Source organism: Boleophthalmus pectinirostris, unplaced genomic scaffold (genome assembly GCF_026225935.1).
Source record: "Boleophthalmus pectinirostris isolate CB_2022bp ecotype Guang Dong unplaced genomic scaffold, ASM2622593v1 HiC_scaffold_1, whole genome shotgun sequence".
Classification (NCBI taxonomy): Eukaryota; Metazoa; Chordata; class Actinopteri; order Gobiiformes; family Gobiidae; genus Boleophthalmus; species Boleophthalmus pectinirostris.
This window is the reverse complement of record NW_026570970.1, coordinates 1,752,282-1,775,068: the sequence shown is the minus strand read 5'-3', so window position 1 is coordinate 1,775,068 and position 22,787 is coordinate 1,752,282. Positions and strand designations below refer to the sequence as shown.

Sequence of the window (22,787 nt, the reverse complement as noted above, 5' to 3'; positions counted from 1 at the left end):
AAAAGACACGCCACTTTGCAGATTCACATTAGGAGCCAAATAGAAGCTTCTGGGTTCAGTTCCCAGAGTAAAAGTCGCACGTTTTTCAGCTGAAAACATGAACAAACTGTCTAATTTTCCAGAAAAGGCTGATCCTGATCCTGACCAAGACGAGCTCAACATCTGGAGACGAGTCCCACAGTCTGGACCAGAACCTTACAGCACCAGAATTAGAGACAGACATGATTAGTCGACTAATCAATAAGTCTAAGACAGAAACTGGTCCAACCCAAAAGGACAAAACACAGAGACACAAACAAAACAATGTGGTCGACTCCATTCAGTGAAGTGAACGTGACACTGGAGAAACTAAACAGACACAAGAACCAACACAGACGAGAGAACAACACAGGACCACAGTCTGATGTTCATCTCCACTTAAAACCCACGGGCCACTCGTTTGAGGACAGAGAGGAACAGATCTGATCCAGAGAAAAGAACTGGTTTGACAGGGAAGTGAAAGAAGCTGTTTTTGTTAAGAAAGAGAATCTTTCTCTAAACAGAAATGAACTCAGACTCCATCTGTCTCCTGTTTACACGTCCATCCTCCAACCTCCAACAAAACAAACAAGAACAACAGGTGGAGTCAGGTCAATCCGTGTGTCGTTCGTTCATTCGTTTTTCAATATAAAACCAAAAATAAGAAAACGAAAAAACAACAGTTTTCTTCGTTATTTGTCTCCAAAACCAAAATGAAAAAACGGATAACGATTAGTTTTTTCAGTTTTCGATTTTGTGTTTAAATGAAGAATGGAAAAAACGGATAACGGCCGTTTCCCATTTACGTGACTTCTGTGACTGTGATGCCGAACTTTTGCACCGGGTACGGACTGAACCAGGACTGATCCAGGTCCGAGACCAGAGCGGGACCAGAGCGGAACTGAGACCGGGACCAGACCGGGACCAGAGCGGGACTGAGACCGGGACCAGACCGGGACCAGAGTTTTGACTCCGAGCCTCCATGGGGTCCGAGCCTCAGCTTCGAGCTCTGGCCCTGCCGTGGGCTCTGAGCCTCCGGTCTGGTCCCAGTCTCAGTAGCGCTCTGGTCCCGGACCTGGATCAGTCCTAGTTCAGTCCGTACCCGGTGCAAAAGTCCGGCATCGCAGTCACGGACGTCACGTAAACGGGCCGTTATCCGTTTTTTCCATTCTTCATTTAAAAACGTTTTTTCATTTTGGTTTTGGAGACAAATAACGAAGAAAACTGTTGTTTTTTCGTTTTCTTATTTTTGGTTTTATTTTGAAAAACGAATGAACGAATGATACACGGATTCAGGTCAGGACCAGAGGTGTGGAAGCTCCATCATGGACATGAACTGTTCTGTTCATTAGACCCACACCCTGTACGAACTAACAAACACAAACTGTAAACAAGTGTGTGTTAGTTCCAGAGTAGTTTCAGTGTAGTTAGCTCCTCCTGCAGATATAAGGAAGTGTCACCAGCGTCTGACAGAACTGAAGAAGCAGTTTGGACGAGCTGCGAAACGTCTTCACCAAACTCACGTTTGTCCAGTCGACAAACTGAATTTTCTCCTCGCTAATCAATAACTGATCATTAAGAATTTGGTCGATCACGTTCGTTTTTAATAAACAAACTGAATGTGTGTGTGTGTGTGTGTGTGTGTGTGTGTGTGTGTGTGTGTGTGTGTGTGTGTGTGTGTGTGTGTGTGTGTGTGTGTGTGTGTGTGTGTGTGTGTGTGTGTGTGTGTGTGTGTGTGTGTGTGTGTGTGTGTGTGTGTGTGTGTGTGTGTGTGTGTGTGTGTGTGTGTGTGTGTGTGTGTGTGTGTGTGTGTGTGTGTGTGTGTGTGTGTGTGTGTGTGTGTGTGTGTGTGTGTGTGTGTGTGTGTGTGTGTGTGTGTGTGTGTGTGTGTGTGTGTGTGTGTGTGTGTGTGTGTGTGTGTGTGTGTGTGTGTGTGTGTGTGTGTGTGTGTGTGTGTGTGTGTGTGTGTGTGTGTGTGTGTGTGTGTGTGTGTGTGTGAGTGTGAGGACGAGTCTGAGTCTGACACAAACCCTGGAGTCTCGTCCTCACAGTCTCATGTTTGTCTCTGGTTCCTTGGAGACTCTGTTCCATCAGTGAGTTTGTTTACATCAGTGTCCTGGTTTTGGTCCTGGTTTGGTCCTGGTTTAGGTTTGGTCCTGGTTCCTGGTTTGGGTTGGTGGTCCTGGTTTGGTCCTGGTTCATGTAAACACTGTGTCCTGGTCACTGCGACGGAAAGTCAAGTCACACGTGTCCAAAACACAAACACACTTCAGTCACAACAGAAGCAAAAGAAATAAAGTGAAATGATGTTAAATAAAGAAAAACCTGCAAATGTCTGATATGTGAAAACATGAACCAACACACACACACACACACACACACACACACACACACACACACAGAACACACACACACACACACACACACACACACGACACACACACACACACACACACACACACACACACACACACACACACACACACACACACACACACACACACACACACACACACACACAGAACACACACACACAGAACACACACACACACACACACACACACAGAACACACACACACACACACACAGAACACACACACACACACACACACACACACACACACACACACAGAACACACACACACACACAGAACACACACACACACACACACAGAACACACACACACACACACACACACACACACACACACACACACACACACACACACACACACACACACACAACACACACACACAGAACATGTGCAGCTTTGAACAGGTATTGGGTTTTGTTCTATTTTTGAGGCTTTCTCACATATGCACCAGAACAATTGATCCAAACCCAATCACAGGCTGTGTCTTGGTGATCTTCCAGATCAGCAAGTGCCTAACATCTTATCAAAGAAATGCTGTCGCTTTTTCATCTCTCTTGGCCTGAAGATTAATATTAATTAAGTGGAAGGATGCACAACCTCCATCTTTTATTCAGTGGGTGAGGGAGGTTATGATGTGTTTGCAAATTAAATACTTGAAATATAGTTTGCGCGGTTCACTAAGTACGAACCATAAGACTTGGGCACCTTTTACTGCATATGTTGAGTGTAAAGCATTTACACGAGTGGGGAGAGCACATTGTACAATTAATAATGTGGTGGTGTGTCTAATGTGGCCTTTTTAACTTTATATATCTAATTTTTATTTTTTATTTTATTTTTTATTATACTGTTTCATTTAATTTTGTATTATTTTCTTTTTGTTGTTGTGTTTTATATTTCATTTGTTTTTCCACTTATTTGAGGTTAATCTGTATGTGTCATGTTTGTTTGAAATTGTTTCAAAGTGTTTGTCCACATACTTCTGTATAAAACTGAAAATCTTTAAATAAAGTGTTCAAAAAAAAAAAAAAAAAAAAAAAAGAACACACACACCACATCATCATCATCATCATCCTCCCTCATATTCTCATATTCCACTGAGTCGTGTCTTTAGTCCAACACAAACTGAACCACATCAGACACAAGAAACAACAGTTTTTATCACACATTAGTTTATGTAAATGAGTCATGTGGTTTTAAGTTTAATTTGTGTAAAACATAAACAAATGTGTCAAAGCTGAATTAAACCAGTGTCGGGGCGTCAGGTTCTGCGAGTTCTTTAAAACTCTCTGAATCACAGACTGATGTTAATTATATTATTATTAAATCATTCCAAATGTTCTGTTCTCGTACTTTCAGTGTTTGTCTGATGTTTGTGCTGCTTCCACACGTGGAGTTTCATATTAAACATTTGACCAATCACATGTCAGACGTCACTTGTTGCCGGGCAGAGTCAAAGTCACAGAAGCGTCTGAATCCTTCACAATCTGTTCTGAAAGTCCAACGCTAAATAAACGTCCATGAAACTGTCGCTTCAACCAATCAGATTTTGAGTTGGTGTCACCAGGAACTTTAACAACGAACGACGAGCAAACTGGATCTGCAGCGGAACCAGGACTAAACCAGGACTAAACCAGGACTAAACCAGGTCTAAACCAGAAAAACCAGGTCTAAACCAGGACTAAACCAGGTCTAAACCGGGACTAAACCAGGTCTAAACCGGGACTAAACCAGGTCTAAACCGGGACTAAACCAGGTCTAAACCGGGACTAAACCAGAACTAAACCAGGTCTAAACCAGGTAGGACTAAACCAGGTCTAAACCAGGACTAAACCAGGTCTAAACCAGAACTAAACCAGGTCTAAACCAGGACTAAACCAGGTCTAAACCAGGACTAAACCAGGTCTAAACCAGGTCTAAACCAGGACTAAACCAGGTCTAAACCAGGACTAAACCAGGTCTAAACCAGGACTAAACCAGGTCTAAACCAGGTCTAAACCAGGTCTAAACTAAACCAGGACTAAACCAGGACTAAACCAGGACTAAACCAGGTCTAAACCAGGTCTAAACCAGGACTAAACCAGGACTAAACCAGGTCTAAACCAGAACTAAACCAGGTCTAAACCAGGACTAAACCAGGATTAAACCAGGACTAAACCAGGACTAAACCAGGTCTAAACCAGGACTAAACCAGGTCTAAACCAGGACTAAACCAGGTCTAAACCAGAACTAAACCAGGTCTAAACCAGAACTAAACCAGGACTAAACCAGAACTAAACCAGGGCTAAATCTGGACTAATCTTGGACTTGAGAGAGAGTGAGAGACGAAACCCTCGAGCCGGCAAAGCGAGATCGAGCGACAGCTGCACTGAGCCTCGTGCTCATGCCCAAAGTTTGTAACTTTCTGCCAAAAAAAAAAAAAAAAACGAAACAAAACCCTCAAATAAAAGCAAAGTTGTTTTTTTTCATTCTTGTTATGTTCATTCCACTAAAAAGCAGAAGAACATGTGGTGCTCACATCTCCACAACAACAATCACATCTCCACAACAACAATCACATCTCCACAACAATCACATCTCCGTGAAGAAAAGTATTTGACGGAGCCTCCACCAGAAAAGAAAAGTTAGACAACGCGCCTCAATTACGAAAATAAAAACAACGACAACAGAAAAAGTGTCTGGTTGAGTTTCACAAATGAGTTGAACGTGTGACCTGAGAACGGCCCCGTCCCACAATCTCACAGTCTCAGAGTCTGACTCCGGTCTAGACTCAGCTCCAAAAACACATGGGCCTTTTGTAACGACTCCAAACCACATCTGCACAATCCACCCGAGTCACACACACACACACACACACACACACACACATACACACACACACCAGAGCGTTCCAGACGTTGTAGGGACATTACATTCACCTGCAGACATTTCCTGGAGACTGAGCCTGAGCAGACAGATCGGTGTCAGGTGGATCTGGTGTTTTAAAGCTGCTGAACACCACAGTCCCTTTTTTTTCCCCCAATAATCCAAAATACAGACTCAGATCAAACTCTGTTCCATGATCAGTTTTACACAATATGTCCTCTTTAACCTTAGACTACTGTGTTTTTTGGATTATAAGGTGCACATTAAGCGAAACAAACTTGAGACTGATCCTTAGCTCAGGTGTAGTGCCCTGAAAATTACAATGCAATATTTCTGTTATAAAATTCGTAAGACTAAATTCATATTTCATTTAAATTGCTAAAATGAGGGTCTTTACTTTACTGTTACTTTAAGAATGTGAGACTCAAAGGCTCATGGGAAAAGTGCACTGATTTGTAGTTGTTAAAAAGAGGCAGAAATACAAACAAACAAACAAACAAACAAACAAAAAAACAATATAAATGAACCGAAATTTGAAATTAAAGTTGCCTAAAAGCGAAAATGAGCGTGAGTTGTGTCGTTTATTTCACGGTGCAACACAGGCGTTCAGATCGTGGTGTAACTCGCCCGGCGTTGTCTCTCTGTCTTGGTGATTGTGTTTCATGAATGTGAATGTGGGAGGATCATTTAAGTTTTTGTTTTTTTTTATTTCCTACGACTCAAATATACACAGAGTAATAATGTGTTTAATTCAGCTTTGACACATTTGTTTACGTTTTACGCAAACTAAACTTAAAACCAAATGACTCTTTGGCATAAACTATAAGCTCTGGAAAAAAAAAAAAAAAAAAAAAAAAACGCTACGTGAGGCTCCAGACTTCGGTCGTACCAACAATCCATCAAGAGGTGCGGCTTCGTAGTTTACCAAAGTCGTACTAAAACATTTTGACAGATTTTTGAGCGTCGTGTAGCACAGAAAATCAGTTCGAGGTCAGAAACACAACCGGTGCACTGTTGATTTTTGAGAAAATTAAAGGATTTTAAGTGCATACGGTAAACGGGTTACGCTAAACCCTAACCTTAACCTAAATGATCCCACCCCTCTCCTCTCCACAGATCTGACCTGTAACTTGCTCTGGTGCATAATCTGTTTATCCTCACAGTGAAATTTAACACAAAGCTCAGCCACTTTAAATCAGAAACCAGTTTAAAACTAAAATGTCTCTCTGGTCTGGACGGTTTCTCCCTGAACCCCAGAACCTGCACCAGCATTTCTCTTCTGACGTAATGATCAGTGTTGGGATTAACGTGTTATAAAAGTAAAGAATTACTGTAATGTGTTGCTTTGTGTTGTAACAGTAAAGTGGCATTACAGGGAAAAAAACTGTAATATTTTACTACAAATGTGAGTATCGCGCGTTACAAAGCTTTTTTAACCTGGATTGAAGTGGTGAGTTTATCGTTTTTCTTCATACAAATTCACTAAAATCACGGCGATATCAGCAGCGGTAAAACATTATGGTTCTGAGTGTCGGGTCGGGCCGGAGGTGCGCCCGTGTAGACTGTTGGGTGACAGTCCTGGTTTAGTCCTGGTTTAGTCCTGGTTCAGTCCTGGTTCAGTCCTGGTTCAGTCCTGGTTCAGTCCTGGTTTAATCCTGGTTCAGTTCTGGTTCAGTTTTGGTTTAGTCCTGGTTTAGTCCGTATATGGCGCAAAAGTTCAACATCTTCGCAGTTATTTTGGCGAGAGTAACTTAAAAGTTCCGTAATAGCCGTGTAATGTTTTACATTTTAAACACAGTAATATTGTAATGAAACAAATCACTTTGAAATGACAGAAACACGTCATAAATAAAAAACACTTTACAGTTTGAAAGTCACTTGTCCAACAGTGTTAATGATTCACACAAAGATCTTGTCAAAACATTTAAAAAGGAAAAATTTGCATTTCTACAACTTTTACAGAAATACTCCATGATTTTTTAAGTACAATTCAGTTTAAAAGTCATAAATTGCAAAAATCTAAGGTACTTTGGTTTAAAAACTTGAAATGACGACTTGGACTTGACTTGGACTTGACTTGGACTTATGGACCAGTGACTCGAGACTCGACTTGGAACGTGACCTGAACTTGAGGTCAAAGACTTGAGACTTACTTGAGACTCACAAAATAAAAACTCGGTCCCTCTTCTGCTTTAAAGTGTAAACACATTCCGGTCCCCACTGTGTCATGAATATACACACACACCCCCCCACCCCGGTCCCCGTAAGCGCAGGTTCATGAGCTGACGACACATTTGGTCATAAATTCATTTCGTCATCAGAGTTCGGAGTGAAACCTGCACTCTCGTAAATTCCTCTCGGTTTGATTAAACAGATGAGAAAGTTGGAGCGCCGCGCCTCGGCATGACTCAGCGCTTTTCTCGGGACGTCAGCTCCATTTCCGACGCACACTTTTGTAAACATGTTATTCTCGCACACGCCCGCGACCCCTTTCACACACGGATACAGACACGATTCCCACGATACACACTGCACTATTCTGAACAATACACACATGTACTACACACCTAAATTACACACATACTACACACGTATACTACATGTACTACACATATACTACACACGTATACTACATGTACTACACATATACTACACACGTATACTACATGTACTACACATATACTACACACGTATACTACATGTACTACACATATACTACACACGTATACTACATGTACTACACATATACTACACACGTATACTACATGTACTACACATATACTACACACGTATACTACATGTACTACACATATACTACACATGTATACTACTATATGTACTACACATATACTACACACGTATACTACATGTACTACACATATACTACACACACACATCCAGGACACAATCAGAATACATCTGGGTCACAACTGGGACAGAACCGGAATACAGCCGGGATACAGCCAGGACAAAACCCGGAACAAAACCGGGATACAACTGAGACACAACCGGGATACAACGGGAATACAGTCAGGATACAACCAGGACAAAACCTGGGACACAACTAGGACACGATTGGGACACAATCGAGACACAACCGGAATACAACAAGGACACAACATACAACCAGGGATACAACTGGGAAATACAACCGGGATACAACAGCAACTGGACACAACGGGATACAACCACAGGGACACGGGATACAACCGGAATACAGGAATACAGCCAGGATACAACCAGGACACAACTGGGACACAACATACAATACAACAGGGGATTACAACAGGGACAGCCAAAGACCAGGACACACAGACAACTGACAGGAGACAACAAACCAGGATACACAATACCAGGATACAGGACATACAACCTGGAGGCATACCAGGACACAACTGAGACACAACTGGGACATAACCAGGATACAGGCGGATACAAACCAACTGGAAAATACAAACTGGGACAAAACCAAGGGACACAACAGGATACACCAGGAATACAACCAGGACAACCGGGACACAACCGGGATACAACAACGAATACAGGGGACACAACCAAACACAACCGGAATACAGCCAGGATACAACCAGGATACAGGGATACAACATACACAACCAGGACATACAACACAGGATACAACCGGGGACACAACCGGAAATACAAGGACACACTGGCAGGGACATAACCAGGATACAGGGTGGTACTGGCGTTGGTGTGTGGTGTGATGTTGGCCTGGTGGTGTGATGGTGCGGTGTTGTGGTGGTGTTGTGATGGTGTTGGCGTAGTGTTGTGGTGGTGGAGGTGTGGTGATGTGGCAGTGGCGTGGCGGTGGTGTTGTGGTGTTGTGGTGGTGTTGTGGTGGCGTAGTGGCGGTGTTGTTGTGGTGGTGTTGGGTTGGCGTGACGTAGCGGCGGTGTTGTCGTGCTATTACCTCGTCTCCGTGCGCGGAGTCGGCCCAGGGCGGGGTGGCGTCGCTCTGGCAGTGGTGGTAGAAGGAGTAGAAGTAAGTGGGCGAGCCGTACTGGGCGTGCAGGTCTGCCGTGGCCACCGCCGGCGCCACCCACTGGTGATCCGTGAACAGCGCCACCAGCGTTTTCCTCCGGGTCTCTGAGTTGTCTCTGTCCGCCCAGTCTGTGTACATGAACCTGACGAGAACATCACAGAAGAGCCAGACTTTATAAAAACTTCAAAAACATCACATAGTCCAGTTCTTCTCCACCTCCAGGAACAGGCTTTTTTTTTTGCTGTACTCAAGTAAAGTGTAATTGCACATCCACTACACTAGTTGGCGGTATAGTGTTGTTGTTTTTTTTTGACAGAGCAGGAGATGAAGTGCAGTGAATAAATCCTGAAGTAACGCCATGGAACAGGGATGAAAAGAAAGGCAGAGAAAGATGGAGAAACCGAAGATGAGGAAATATGACGAAGTGTTTGTAGCACTCGGCTTCACTGTGACTACGGTGGGAAACGAGGAAAGAACTCTGTGTTTACTGTCTGGAGTAAGAAAGTTTTCAGAAATATTCATGTGCAAAGGAAAGAAATCCGTGCATATTTGTCTCTTGGTTTAGTCCTGCGAAGGATACAGATTAAAAAAGTAAACAAAACCAGATTTTTGGGAGTCATGATTGATGAAACTCTAAACTGGAGTTTGTCTCATGTAAAGGCAAAATTTCCAAAGCGATTTCTGTTCTGCATAAAGTAAAGTTCTCACTAAATTGTGCAGAATTACAGTATTAACCTCGTATAACTCTAGAAATGCACCAGATCTGTCTGGGAGTAAAAGCCAAAGTGAAACCTTTTTTATCTTTTAATCATCTTGAACAGGTCGTGCATGGTTTTATCTCGACTCGTCTGGACTTCTGCAATGGACTCTACACAGGAATCAACCAAAACGCACTTCATCACCTGCAGAACACGGAGCAAAAAGCGCGATCACTTTACCCCAATCCTCACGTCTTTGCACTGGCTTCCTGCTCATTTTAGAGTTGACTTTAACATTTTCTTGTTTGTTTTTGAAGCTTTGAATGTTCTGGCCCCACGTCAGGTCTCAAACCTCATCCAGATTTACTCCTCCTGAGGTCCGAGGTCCAGCTCCAGTTCGTGCGGCCTAAGACCAGACTTAAAACCAGGAGGACAGGACCTTCTCTGTGACCGAACCCAAACTCTGGAACATTCTGCCCCCTCCACGTCCCAACAGCCCCACAGTGGAGAGTTTTAATCTCATCTTAAAACGCACTGAGTCATGTGCTCCTCTGTGGCTTCTATTTATTTATTTTATTTATTTATTTATTGTTTTTATCAAGTACTGCTTTTATCTATTGATATTATTATTATTATTTTATTGACTGATTCTATTAGTTTCCTCAGGGTTGGAACATAATTCATAATTCATTTTTTTTTTTTACTTTGCTATGTAAAACACTTTGGAAACGGTCTTGTTTATAAAATGTGCTCTACAAATGAAGTTGGACTGGATTGGTGTTGATGTTTTGTCTGAAAAAGGGGCAGAGGACCTAAGACGACTCTTCTTTCTGCTCCTTTTCAATCAGTTCTTGTACGTTTAATTTTGTGACACTGTTCATGTCTTTTTCTACTTTATGAATGAAATAAGTCAAATAAATGTATCTTCTCACCTGATGCTCTCCCTCAGCGTGTCCCTGCCCTCCGGATACCCGTACAGACTGTCCACGAAGTCCGACACGCTGAAGTCAAAGTCCTCGGCCGAGACCCCGTCCTCCGAGTCCACGATGCCCTCCACGAACTTCACGCCCTCTCCCTGGTTGACCCCCAGCATCACGTCGTAGTTGAGGAACTCTCCCTGCTCCATGAGGATCTGGGGGTCGTCCGGGATCACGTCTCCGTCGATCACCGGGGCGAAGGCCGTGTGGTACTTGGCCGGGACGATGTTCTGCTCCACCAGCTCCCTGTAGCTCCGCCCCCTCAGGCACTCCACCAGGGCCGAGCTGTCCTCCAGGACGCAGCCCACCTTCTCGCCCAGCTGACGGGTGTATTTGTACGGCTGGTAGTTGACCGCCCAGCTGGCCAGGGCGCTGCCGCTCTGGATGATGGCGCGCTGGAACAAGTCTGAGGGACGGAAGAGACGGAAGTGTTAATGCAGACGCCAGGAAAAGGTTCAAGTCCGTTCACCGTTCGTTTTCTTTTCTTTCATACATAAATAATCCTTTTCATTATTAAGCATCATCATCATTATTATTGCTATTATGTGATTTTTATTATTATTTAGTTGTTGTTTTTTTATCTACTTTTATCTTACGTTTTGTTAATTCTGCCAGTTTAACTCAAGGACGTAAAAACACGCACACTGGACTAAAAACAACGAAAGACCTTCCACAAACTGAGACACACGATTAATATTATTATTGTAATAACTTAGTCCTGGTGTAGTCCTGGTGTAGTTCTGGTTCAGTCCTGGTGTAGTCCTGGTGTAGACCTGGTTTAGTCCTGGTTTAGTCCTAGTTTAGACCTGGTTTAGACCTGGTTTAATCCTGGTTTAGGACAAAAAATAAGGAAAGAATCCATCCACAAACATGAAAAAGACAAACTTGGACGAGTCTCTATCTGCAGCTGAAGAGACACACGGTTATTTTTACTGTATTATTATTATTATTGTAATAACTTTAAAACTGTGAGAGCAGGAAACAAAAATTTCCTCTAAAATGTCAGTGTTGCAGAATCTGTGAGAAACTTTAAATCCGTGTAGAGTTTTGTGAGCACATTATTGCAGCACAGACTCAGACTCAGACTCGGAGTCGTGGACCTGAAATGTTTCGTCAGTGTGTTGAGTTGAAATCCTGCGTGTTTCTCTCTGGACGATCTGACCTCACACTCCACAAACTCAGAACATTTCACATTTCAGAAACCAGCTCCTCTTCTCTGCTCAGTGATTTCTCTGTGGAAAACTTTTCTCTCAGGGCTGAAAAGACAAACGAGTGGAGGATTCGTGGATGATTCTGCGCCGCGTTTTTACCTGATTAAAAACGTGTCAAACTGAACTAGAGCATCTGAAACCATCTGCGGCTTCTTCCTCACTTCTCTTCTGAGTTTATAAACACTTTTCAGAAACCAGAGCAGAGTTCTGCCTTCAGAAAACAGTAAAGCTGACAGCAACTAGCATGTTAACACACACTTCCTGATTATAGGACAAAAAAAAACATTTTTAATCAGGTGCAGAAAATGTGCAGCAGATTTATTTGGAGCTTTTACAAACTGCACAAAGTGTGGGTAGTATTTAGTTACATTTACTTAAGTAACTTTTAAAGACATTGTACTTTTCAGAGTACTTTACTTTTATTCTGAAGGCTGTAACAAATAATAAAGTGTCGTGAGTTTACCACATGCAATTATTAAATGCTGAAATCATATATTTGTTTAAATGTTGTTAATGAAGTCACACAATTAATGCTTAACTATTGAAATCTGATATATGTGTTTAAAGAAACAGCTGTGTAGGTTGTGTATTTTTAAGGAAATTCTGTACAGAGCAGCTGACGAGGGGACGTCCTGGCACCAAACCTAAATAGATCCGGTCATTCCCATAAACGGAGAGGCTGATCAACATATCATTATGCATATTTCTGTGAATGTATATATCCTGGGTTAAGGGACAGATGCAGGTGTTCAGACTGTCTGACATAAGTCCTGTGTAGAATAAACCATCAGGGACAGTGGTCTGACCCAGAGCTCTGTATTAGAATTGTATTGGACAGGGAATAAATTCTTTTTACTTTTAATCGATCGATTCCAGTTGTGATTTTTGATAGAACACGCCTAACAATTCCTACGTATGTTTTTATTGAAGTAACAGTACTCCTACTTGAGTAAAAGTTGTAGATAATACATTTACTTGAATAATTTTAAAGAAATTGTACTTTTCAAAGAGAACGACTCGACGGCTGTGCTCCCGGTTCAGTCCCGGTTTAGTCCTGGTTTAGTCCTGGTTAGTCCTGGTTTAGTCCTGGTTTAGTCCTGGTGTAGTCCTGGTTTAGTCCTGGTTTAGTCCTGGTTTAGTCCTGGTTTAGTCCTGGTTGGTTTAGTAGTCCTGGTTTAGTCCTGGTTAGTCCTGGTTTAGTCCTGGTTTAGTCCTGGTTTAGTCCTGGTTTAGTCCTGGTTTAGTCCTGGTTTAGTCCTGGTTTAGTCCTGGTTTAGTCCTGGTTTAGACCTGGTTTAGTCCTGGTTTAGAGGTTTAGTGGTTTAGTCCTGGTTTAGTAGACCTGGTTTAGGGTTTAGGAGGTGAACAGCTGGTTTAGCCTGGTTTCCTGGTTTAGGGCAGCTTTGATTTACTGAGGTGGGTGTTAGCCGTTAGCCGTTAGCCGTTAGCTGTTAGCATGTAGCCCCGCGTCGTTGTCTGTGTGTTTAGCATAAACATGAGCTCGGCTCCGCTCGCATTTTTCTTACACAAAACACATTAAACACACAAACACACACAGACACACACACACACACACAGAGCTCCTGCATTATTCACAACACCAACATCGCGGGTGAGGAGGCGGCGGGAGAACGAACACGCCGCACGCTAGCTCCAACACGCCAGATTAAAGAGCGGGAAACGTTAGCGGGAAACGTTAGCAGACGTACTCGCGCGCTCAGAGGGAAACAAAAACGTCGTCACAACTGGAGCAGGACGGAGCTGCAGCGTGAAACTTTTGTGGTGGAAAGTGAAGGAAACGACAGAAACGGAGGGAGAACTACAAATGTGTAAACTACATAAATAAGTTACAAGAGTCACATGGATAAATATGGACTCAATAAAAAAATAAAAATAAAAAAAGTACTGTCTCCAAAATGGTACTTAAAGCCACAGTACGTAAATTTTTAAAGACAAAAATAAACAAAATTAGAATCATGTTGTTTTGTTTTTACCAAAAAACGTCTTTACTGTGAGCGAGGCTACATCTCCACAAACCTGACTGTGTGTGTACTGACCCTCAGAGTAGTGTGACAGTGTGTGTGTGTGATGACCCTGAGAGTAGTGTGACAGGGTGTGTGTGTGTGTGTGTGTGTAATGACCCTCAGAGTAGTGTGACAGTGTGTGTGTGTGTGTACTGACCCTCAGAGTAGTGTGACAGGGTGTGTTGTGTGTGTGTGTGTGTGTGTACTGACCCTCAGAATAGTGTGATGGAGTGTGTGTGTACCGACCCTCAGAGTAGTGTGACAGGGTGTGTGTGTGTGTGTGTGTGTGTGTGTGTGTATTGACCCTCAGAGTAGTGTGACAGGGTGTGTGTGTGTGTACTGACCCTCAGAGTAGTGTGACAGGGTGTGTGTGTGATGACCCTGAGAGTAGTGTGACAAGGTGTGTGTGTGTGTGTACTGACCCTCAGAGTAGTGTGACAGGGTGTGTGTGTGTGTGTGTACTGACCCTCAGAGTAGTGTGACAGGGTGTGTGTGTGATGACCCTGAGAGTAGTGTGACAGGGTGTGTGTGTGATGACCCTGAGAGTAGTGTGACAGGGTGTGTGTGTGATGACCCTGAGAGTAGTGTGACAGTGTGTGTGTGTGTGTGTACTGACCCTCAGAATAGCGTGGCAGGGTGTTTGTGTGTACTGACCCTCAGAATAGTGTGACAGGGTGTTTGTGTGTACTGACCCTCAGAATAGTGTGACAGGGTGTTTGTGTGTACTGACCCTCAGAATAGTGTGACAGAGTGTATGTGTGTACTGACCCTCAGAGTAGTGTGACAGGGTGTGTGTGTGTGTGTGTACTGACCTTCAGAGTAGTGTGACAGGGTGTATGTGTGTACTGACCCTCAGAGTAGTGTGACAAGGTGTGTGTGTGTGTGTGTGTAATGACCCTCAGAGTAGTGTGACAGTGTGTGTGTGTACTGACCCTCAGAATAGCGTGGCAGGGTGTTTGTGTGTACTGACCCTCAGAATAGTGTGACAGGGTGTTTGTGTGTACTGACCCTCAGAATAGTGTGACAGGGTGTTTGTGTGTACTGACCCTCAGAATAGTGTGACAGGGTGTTTGTGTGTACTGACCCTCAGAATAGTGTGACAGAGTGTATGTGTGTACTGACCCTCAGAGTAGTGTGACAGGGTGTGTTGTGTGTGAGTGTGTGTGAGTGTGTATGTGTGTACTGACCCTCAGAGTAGTGTGACGGGGTGTGTTGTGTGTGAGTGTGTGTGTGTGTGTGTACTGACCCTCAGAGTAGTGTGACAGAGTGTGTGTGTGTGTGTGTGTGTGTGTACTGACCCTCAGAGTAGTATGACAGGGTGTGTGTGTGTGTGTGTGTGTGTGTACTGACCCTCAGAGTAGTGTGACAGGGTCAGGAGGCTGACACACGAGGCTCCGGCTCCGGACCCGAACACGGTGACTCGGTTTGGATCTCCTCCGAAGGCGGCGATGTTTTCTTTGACCCAGCGCAGAGCCTGGATCTGGTCCAACAGGCCGTAGTTCCCTTTGGCCGCCTGGTCCCCGGTGCTCAGGAACCCTGCACACACAACCAGGACACACACACATTATATCAGGAACCCTGCACACACAACCAGGACACACACACATGATGTCAGAGTCGGGCTCCTGTGGTCCTGGTGCTTCAGTGTGGACGTGTTCAGGTGATTCTGATCCAGAGTTTGGTTTAGTGTCGTGACCAAAACCTGAGACTTTCTGATGTTTGTATTTACACCTGTTTAAATGTTTGGTCTTGGTTTGGGTTCAGTCACACATTTGAGGAGTTTGCATATTTGACGAGTTCACACTTGGACACACATCACTTCAGAGCTGTTCTTATACGTCAGACTTGATTCACAGTCCAGTTCTAGTCCAGGTCTAGTCCCACTGTAGTCCCAGTCTATTCCTGATGCAACTCTTGGTCAAGTTATTTTTATTTTTATTTTTATACCACATTTAAAGGGATGATTCACTGAGTCAGTTCGACCTCGAGTCTTTTGCTCCGTGACGTCTACATCACATCTGTAGTCTCCCGCTGCTGGAGAACAGGTCGGGTGTAACTGACCAAATTGGGAGAAACTGGGATAAAATCTGATGCAAATTGATGATAAAGGAAATGTAGGAACTAGGGATGGGCATGATTAATCGATTAATCTAAGAATTTCATCAATTACGTTAAATTTTAATGGACAAACCGAATGTATGTTTGTGTGTCGTGACCAAACAGGTGTGTACATGTGTCTCTGCATCAGAAGGAGCGAGACACAAACAGTGGGTCAGTCTGTAACGAACCGAAGCACAAATGTGGATTTAACCAGGATTTGTAGAAGAAATTCCACACTTTCCGTTGCGTTGGGACAAGTGTGAGTCCATGTGCACAGTGGATAAAGCAGCACATATGTTTCTGTGTCCAGTGGGAAAAAGTTTTTCCAGGTGAGAGTCGCTCAATGTGGATGACGAGGCCCCGCCCCCCTCCCCCCGTACGCTGTCCTGGTTTTGACAAACACAAATCTGGTCACACTGACCTGTATTCACCTGAGTCATGTCTTTTAATCCAACACAAGTTGAACCACATCAGCGACACAAGAGCTGGAGTTTTATCTTCACTTAGTTTATGTAAATTAGTGATGTGGTTTTAAGTTTTGTTTCTGTGAGATTTGAACAAAACTGAATTAAACACATTATAATGTCAAACAGCTGATGTGGATCTAGAGTCGTTATGTTTATATGTCGTAAAGTTGAATTTATTGATGCAGATTAGTGCAGATAGTAATAATAATGATGATCATTTTAATATAAAAACGTTCATGATTAATCGATAATCGATCGTTAATTCTTCCGATGATCGATTAAGAAAATTTCATCGAATGCCCATCACTAGTAGGAACATAGGGCCTAAACCCTCCCTGGCCCCGCCCCCTTCCAGGCTCCGCCCCTTCAGTCGCTGTGAGCTGCAGACTCACTCTGGACTCACTGAACAAATCTTTTTGGATTCCAGAGGTTTTGATTTGGCCGCAGATGTTGTTCCTGCAGGTAAATCCAGGTGCATCATTACGTGTTTTAGTTCCAAGTCTAGTCTTGGTTTGGTTCCTGATCTAGTCCTGATTTTGTTCCTGGTTTAATTCCTGTCTAGTCCATGTTGAGACCCTGGTCTAGTCCTGGTCTAGTCCATGTTGAGTCCCTGGTCTAGTCCTGGTTTTCCGTCGTCGTGAGCGTTGTCAGACTCGCAGTAAAAAGTCTGTGTTTAGTTCCTGGTTTAGTCCTGGTTTAGTCCTGGTTTAGTCCTGGTCTAGTCCCTGGTTTAGTCCTGGTTTAGTCCTGGTTTAGTCTCTGGTTTAGTTCTGGTTTAGTCCTGGTTTGGTTCCTGATCTAGTCCTGATTTTGTTCCTGGTTTAGTCCTGGTACAATCCCTGGTTTAGTCTCTGGTTTAGTCTCTGGTTTAGTCTCTGGTTTAGTTCTGGTTTAGTCCTGGTTTAGTTCTGGTTTAGTCCTGGTTTAGTTCTGGTTTAGTTCTGGTTTAGTCCTGGTCTAGTTCTGGTTTAGTCTCTGGTTTAGTCTCTGGTTTAGTCTCTGGTTTAGTTCTGGTTTAGTCCTGGTTTAGTTCTGGTTTAGTCCTGGTTTAGTTCTGGTTTAGTCCTGGTTTAGTCCTGGTTTAGTCCTGGTCTAGTCCCTGGTTTAGTCTCTGGTTTAGTTCTGGTTTAGTCTCTGGTTTAGTTCTGGTTTAGTCCTGGTCTAGTTCTGGTTTAGTCCTGGTTTTCCGTCCTCAGAGCCGCACTAAAGAGTCTTGTGTTTGTGAGGACGACCCGGAGCCTCTGGGGGAATCTTTGTCACATCCAGAATAATTTTTCCCATTAAAGCGTGAGAATATTAAACCAGACTCGTCGTGTGTTTGTCTCTGACGAGGAAACAACTCGAGTATTATTATGATTATGATTATTATGATTATTATGATGATTATTATGATTATTCTACATTATACAATTACCCCAGGATTTTACACGGATTTGAGCAAAACGCGTCTCATTCCAGAACAGATCTATCGTCGACGCTGCTTCTGGGCTTCACATGAAACATCTGCTTCTACCTTTTTTTTTTTTTTTTTTTTTTTTATGGTCCGAGAACCAGAAGAACGACGGTGCGGTGTTTAATATGAACAATCTGATGCATCAAGAAAGTGAGGAAGAAATTTGGACCTCTGCAGTCTGTGGAAAATGGACATGTTTTTAATTTAACTCATTCAAATTACCGTATTTTTCAGATTATAAGGCACATTGGATTTCAAGTGCGCCTTATAGTCCAAAAACTATGGTAATTTTTAAAACCTACAAACAAATACATAGTAAAGAAGTTGAATAAAGTTCCAGTCTGGTTTCTATTTTATTGTTTTGCATATAGATTTGTTTTCCAATTTAGTATTTTTACACTCGGCAGTTTCTAGTCGCTGGAAATTAGGCAGTAAATTAAAAGTCGCTCAAGTGAATATTAATGTCAAAACACTTTCCACGTCCACGACCCGGTGAGTCACTTTCCCCAAACAATATTCCAGACTGTTCCTGCGTTATCCCGAGTCGCGGCAGAGTAAAGACGAACCGACACGTGAGGTACCGGGAGAGTCTGGGATGGAGCTGGTGGTGGAGCTGGTGGAGTTGGTGGTGTTTGTGTTTGTGGTGTTTGTGGTGTTGGTGTTGGTGGTGTTTGTGGTGTTGGTGGTGTTGGTGGTGTTGGTGGTGTTGGTGGTGTTTGGTGTGTTGGTGGTGTTTGTGGTGTTTGTGGTGTTGGTGGTGTTGGTGGTGTTGGTTGGTGTTTGTGGTGTGGTGTGTTGGTGGTGTTTGGTGGTGTTTGTGGTGTTGGTGGTGTTGGTGGTGTTTGTGGTTTGTGGTGTTGGTGGTGTTGGTGGTGTTTGTGTTTTGTGGTGTTTGTGGTGTTGGTGTTGGTGGTGTTTGTGTGGTGTTGGTGGTGTTGGTGGTGTTTGTGGTGTTTGTGGTGTTGGTGGTGTTGTGGTGTTGGTGGTGTTTGTGGTGTTTGGTGGTGTTGGTGGTGTTGGTGGTGTTGGTGGTGTTGGTGTTTGTGGTGTTGGTGGAGTTGGTGGAGTTGGTGGTGTTGGTGGTGTTTGTGGTTTTGGTGGAGTTTGTGGTGTTGGTGGTGTTTGTGTTGGTGGAGTTGGTGGTGTTGTTGGTGGTGTTGGTGGGTGTTTGTGGTGTTTGGTGGTGTTGGTGGTGTTGGTGGTGTTTGTGGTGTTGGTGTTGTGTTGGTGGTGTTGGTGGTGTTGGTGTTTGTGGTGTTGGTGGAGTTGGTGGAGTTTGGTGGTGTTGGTGTTGGTGGTGTTGGTGGTGTTTGTGGTGTTGGTGGTGCTCCTGGTGGTGGAGTTTGTGGTGTTTGTTGTTTGTGTTGTGTTGGTGTTGTGTTTGGTGTTGTGTTTGTGTTGTGTGGTGTGGTGGTGTTGTGTGGTGTTGGTGTTTGTGGTGTTGGTGGTGTTGGTGGTGTTTGGTGGTGTGGTGGTGTGTTGGTGGTGTTTGTGTGGTGTTGTGGTGTTTGTGGTGTTGTGTGTTGGTGTTGTGTTGGTGGTGTTGGTGGTGTTGTGTGGTGTTTGTGGTGTTTGTGTGGTTGTGGTTGGTGTTGGTGTGGTGTTTTGTGGTGTTGTGTGTTGTTGGTGTTGTGTGGTGGTGTTGTGTGGTGTTTGTGGTGTGGTGTTGGTGGTTTGTGGGTGTTTGGTGGTGTGTTGTGGTGTGTGGTGTGTGGTGTGTTCAGGTTCTGTTCTCGCTCGGGGAAAAGCAGCTCCAGCGGTGATGAGACTCTCTCCTCAGGGATTTTACACAAAACAGCAAATACACAAATACACACTTCTCTCTCTCTCTTCTCTCCTAATTCACTCTTCTCTCCTTTTGGTCTCTCTCTCTATTCATTCCCTCTCCTCACTATCTGTCTCTCTCTTCTCTTTCTCTCCTCACTGTCTCTCTTCTCCTCTAATTCTCTCTCTCTCTCCTCATTCTCTCTCTTCTCTCTCTCTCCTCACGTCTCTCTCTTCTCTTCTTAATCTCTTCTTACTCTCTTTTTCTTCTGTCCTTATTCTCTCGCTTCTCTCCTCACTATTTGTCTCTCTCTTCTCTTTCTCTCTCTTCTCTCCTAAATTATTGTTCTCTCCTTATGGTCTCTCTCTCTCCTCATTATCTCTCTGCTTACTATCTGTCTCTCTTCTCATTCTCTCTCTCTTTATTCTCCCTCTCTCCTCTCCTCACTATCTATCTCTCTTCTCTCCTAATTCTCTCTCTTTTTTCCTCATTCCCTTTCTCTCCTCATTCTCTCTCTTCTCTCCTAATTCTCTTTTTCTTCTCTCCTCATTCTCTCTCTCCTCACTATCTGTCTCTCTCACCTCTCTCTCCTCATTCTCTCTCTTCTCTCCTAAATCACTCTTCTCTCCTCATTATCTCTCTGCTTACTATCTGTCTCTCTTCTCATTCTCTCTCTCCTTATTCTCCCTCTCTCCTCTCCTCACTATCTGTCTCTCTCACCTCTCTCTCCTCATTCTCTCTCTTCTCTCCTTCTCTATCCTCTCCTCACTATCTCTCTCTCTCTCTCTTCTCCCCTCTTTCTCCTTCTTCTCTCCTAATTCACCCTTCTCTTCTCATGGTCTCTCTCTCTCTCCTCATTCCCTCTCCTCACTATCTGTCTCTCTTCTCTCCTTGTTCTCTCTCTCCGTTCTGTCTGTCTGTTTCTCTCTCTCTCTTTCTCTCCTCCCTCTCTCCGTTCTGCACATGAATCGCTCGTTACACTCGTCTGTCGCGTCACGGCGTCGCGAAAACAGACGACAGAAATCGACGTGTGGATGGCGCCGCTTACCTTGTCCGTGTGCGGAGTGGGCGGGGCCAGGAGGGGGCGGGGCCAGGGACAGGTGAGGGCGCGTGGACAGGTGAGGATGAAGAGGGTGGACATGGGATCTGCTGATGAAGATGAAACAAACACAAACACACAAACACAAACAGACTTATGGACGATGAAGACGTGAGTTTTATGAATGAAACATGTCGATGGTTTTGAGACGAAGTCGAGTCGATTAAAAAAGAAAAACAAAACAAAAATCCAAAAGTAAAATCCAGAAAGAGCCTCTGTCCTGTCCGTATCTGAACAACTTAACATTTAAACAAACTTATAAAGACAAAGACTGAGAAGACTGAACACAAACGTACAGAAGCCGAGAGGGTCACAACAAACGCAAACGCCACAACACAAACGCAAAAGCCACAACACATTAAAAAGCCACAACACACACCACAAAAAAAAGCCACAACACATTAAAAAGCCACAACACAACAAAAAGCCACAACATATTAAAAAGCCACAACATGTTAAAAATTCACAACGGAAATGACCGGTGAATCTATTTTCCGATGGGCCGATCAAGGGGCAAGTGAAGAAGAACTACAACGTGAAAAGTAAAGGAACGGAGAAGTTGGAAACGTAAGTAAAAGTAATTTATTTTTTTATCATTATTCGTTTCACGTTGTAGTTCTTCTTCTTTGCATTAAAATAGAGTCCCGCGGTCATTTCCGTTGTGGCTTTTTTTGGTTTGTTGTGGCTTTTTGTTGTGTTGACACATTTGTATTTGTTGCGGCGTTTGCGTTTGTTGTGACCCTCTCAGCTTCCGTACAAACGCCCCCAAAAAACAAAATCAGATTCTGCAGATTTACAAACTTCGAGTCGTGAAATCTGCAGCTGAAAATGGAAATGAAGCAGCAGAAAGAAAGTTTGGAGTGAGAGAGAAACTCGTGACACCGGGAGGATGAACCATGAAACTTTCCTGAAGTCACCATCATGTCATTCGTTCATTCGCTTTTCAAAATAAAACCAAAAATAAGAAAACTAAAAAAAACAACTATTTTGTTCATTAGGCTAAATTGTCTCCAAATCCAAAATGAAAAAAATAACATAAGGATTCGTATTCTCAGTTTTCGATTTTGTTTTTGAATGAAAAATGGAAAAAAACAGAGTGTGAGGAGCTCGAATCATTTCCCCTTAATTATAATTTGCACAGAAATCCATGAAAATGAAAGATGAACATGGAACATGTCATTAAATACAGATAAAGACTTTTTATTAAAATTAAAATTGTAAGAAATTCAAAAACTGGCAAAAAAAAATAGATTTTATACAGTGTCCCAAAAAATTTTATCATTTCGCAGGCAATAATTTCAGCAATTCTTAGAAGTTTTTATCTATATTTAATGACAGCTCCATGTTCATTTTCATGTATTTCTGTGAAAAATTATAATTAAGAGGAAAAGACTGGAGCTTCTCACACTCAGTTACACAACGACAGAAAAGAGAATATGAAACGACACTGACCCAGTTTATTGTGAGGTTTAAAATCAGCTAAGATTTCTACAAAAAAAACTACTAAAACTACTACAACTACTACAAAAACTATTACAAAAACTATTACAACAACTACCACTACTACTAAAACTACTACTACAACAACTACTACTATAACTGTTACTACTACAACTACAACACCAATTACAGCAACTACAACAACTATTACAACTACTACAACAACAACTACTACTACTACTATCACAACTATTACAGCAACTTCAACTACAACAAGTACTATAGCAGCTAA

At 43.1% G+C, this 22,787-nt stretch overlaps 1 protein-coding gene across 1 annotated transcript in view; it reads right to left on the bottom strand.

Annotated features, from left to right (window-relative positions):
• The window catches only part of LOC110165236 (neuroligin-4, X-linked-like), a 190,062-nt gene that overhangs the window by 71,005 nt on the left and 96,270 nt on the right, over window positions 1-22,787 (bottom strand). Inside the window, exons 5-7 of the mRNA XM_055150639.1 lie at window positions 15,522-15,707; window positions 10,892-11,342; window positions 9,190-9,403 (exon numbers count right to left, since the gene is read on the bottom strand). Coding sequence (XP_055006614.1) covers window positions 9,190-9,403; window positions 10,892-11,342; window positions 15,522-15,707 — 851 coding nt within the window. The remainder of the gene's footprint in view (window positions 1-9,189; window positions 9,404-10,891; window positions 11,343-15,521; window positions 15,708-22,787) is intronic.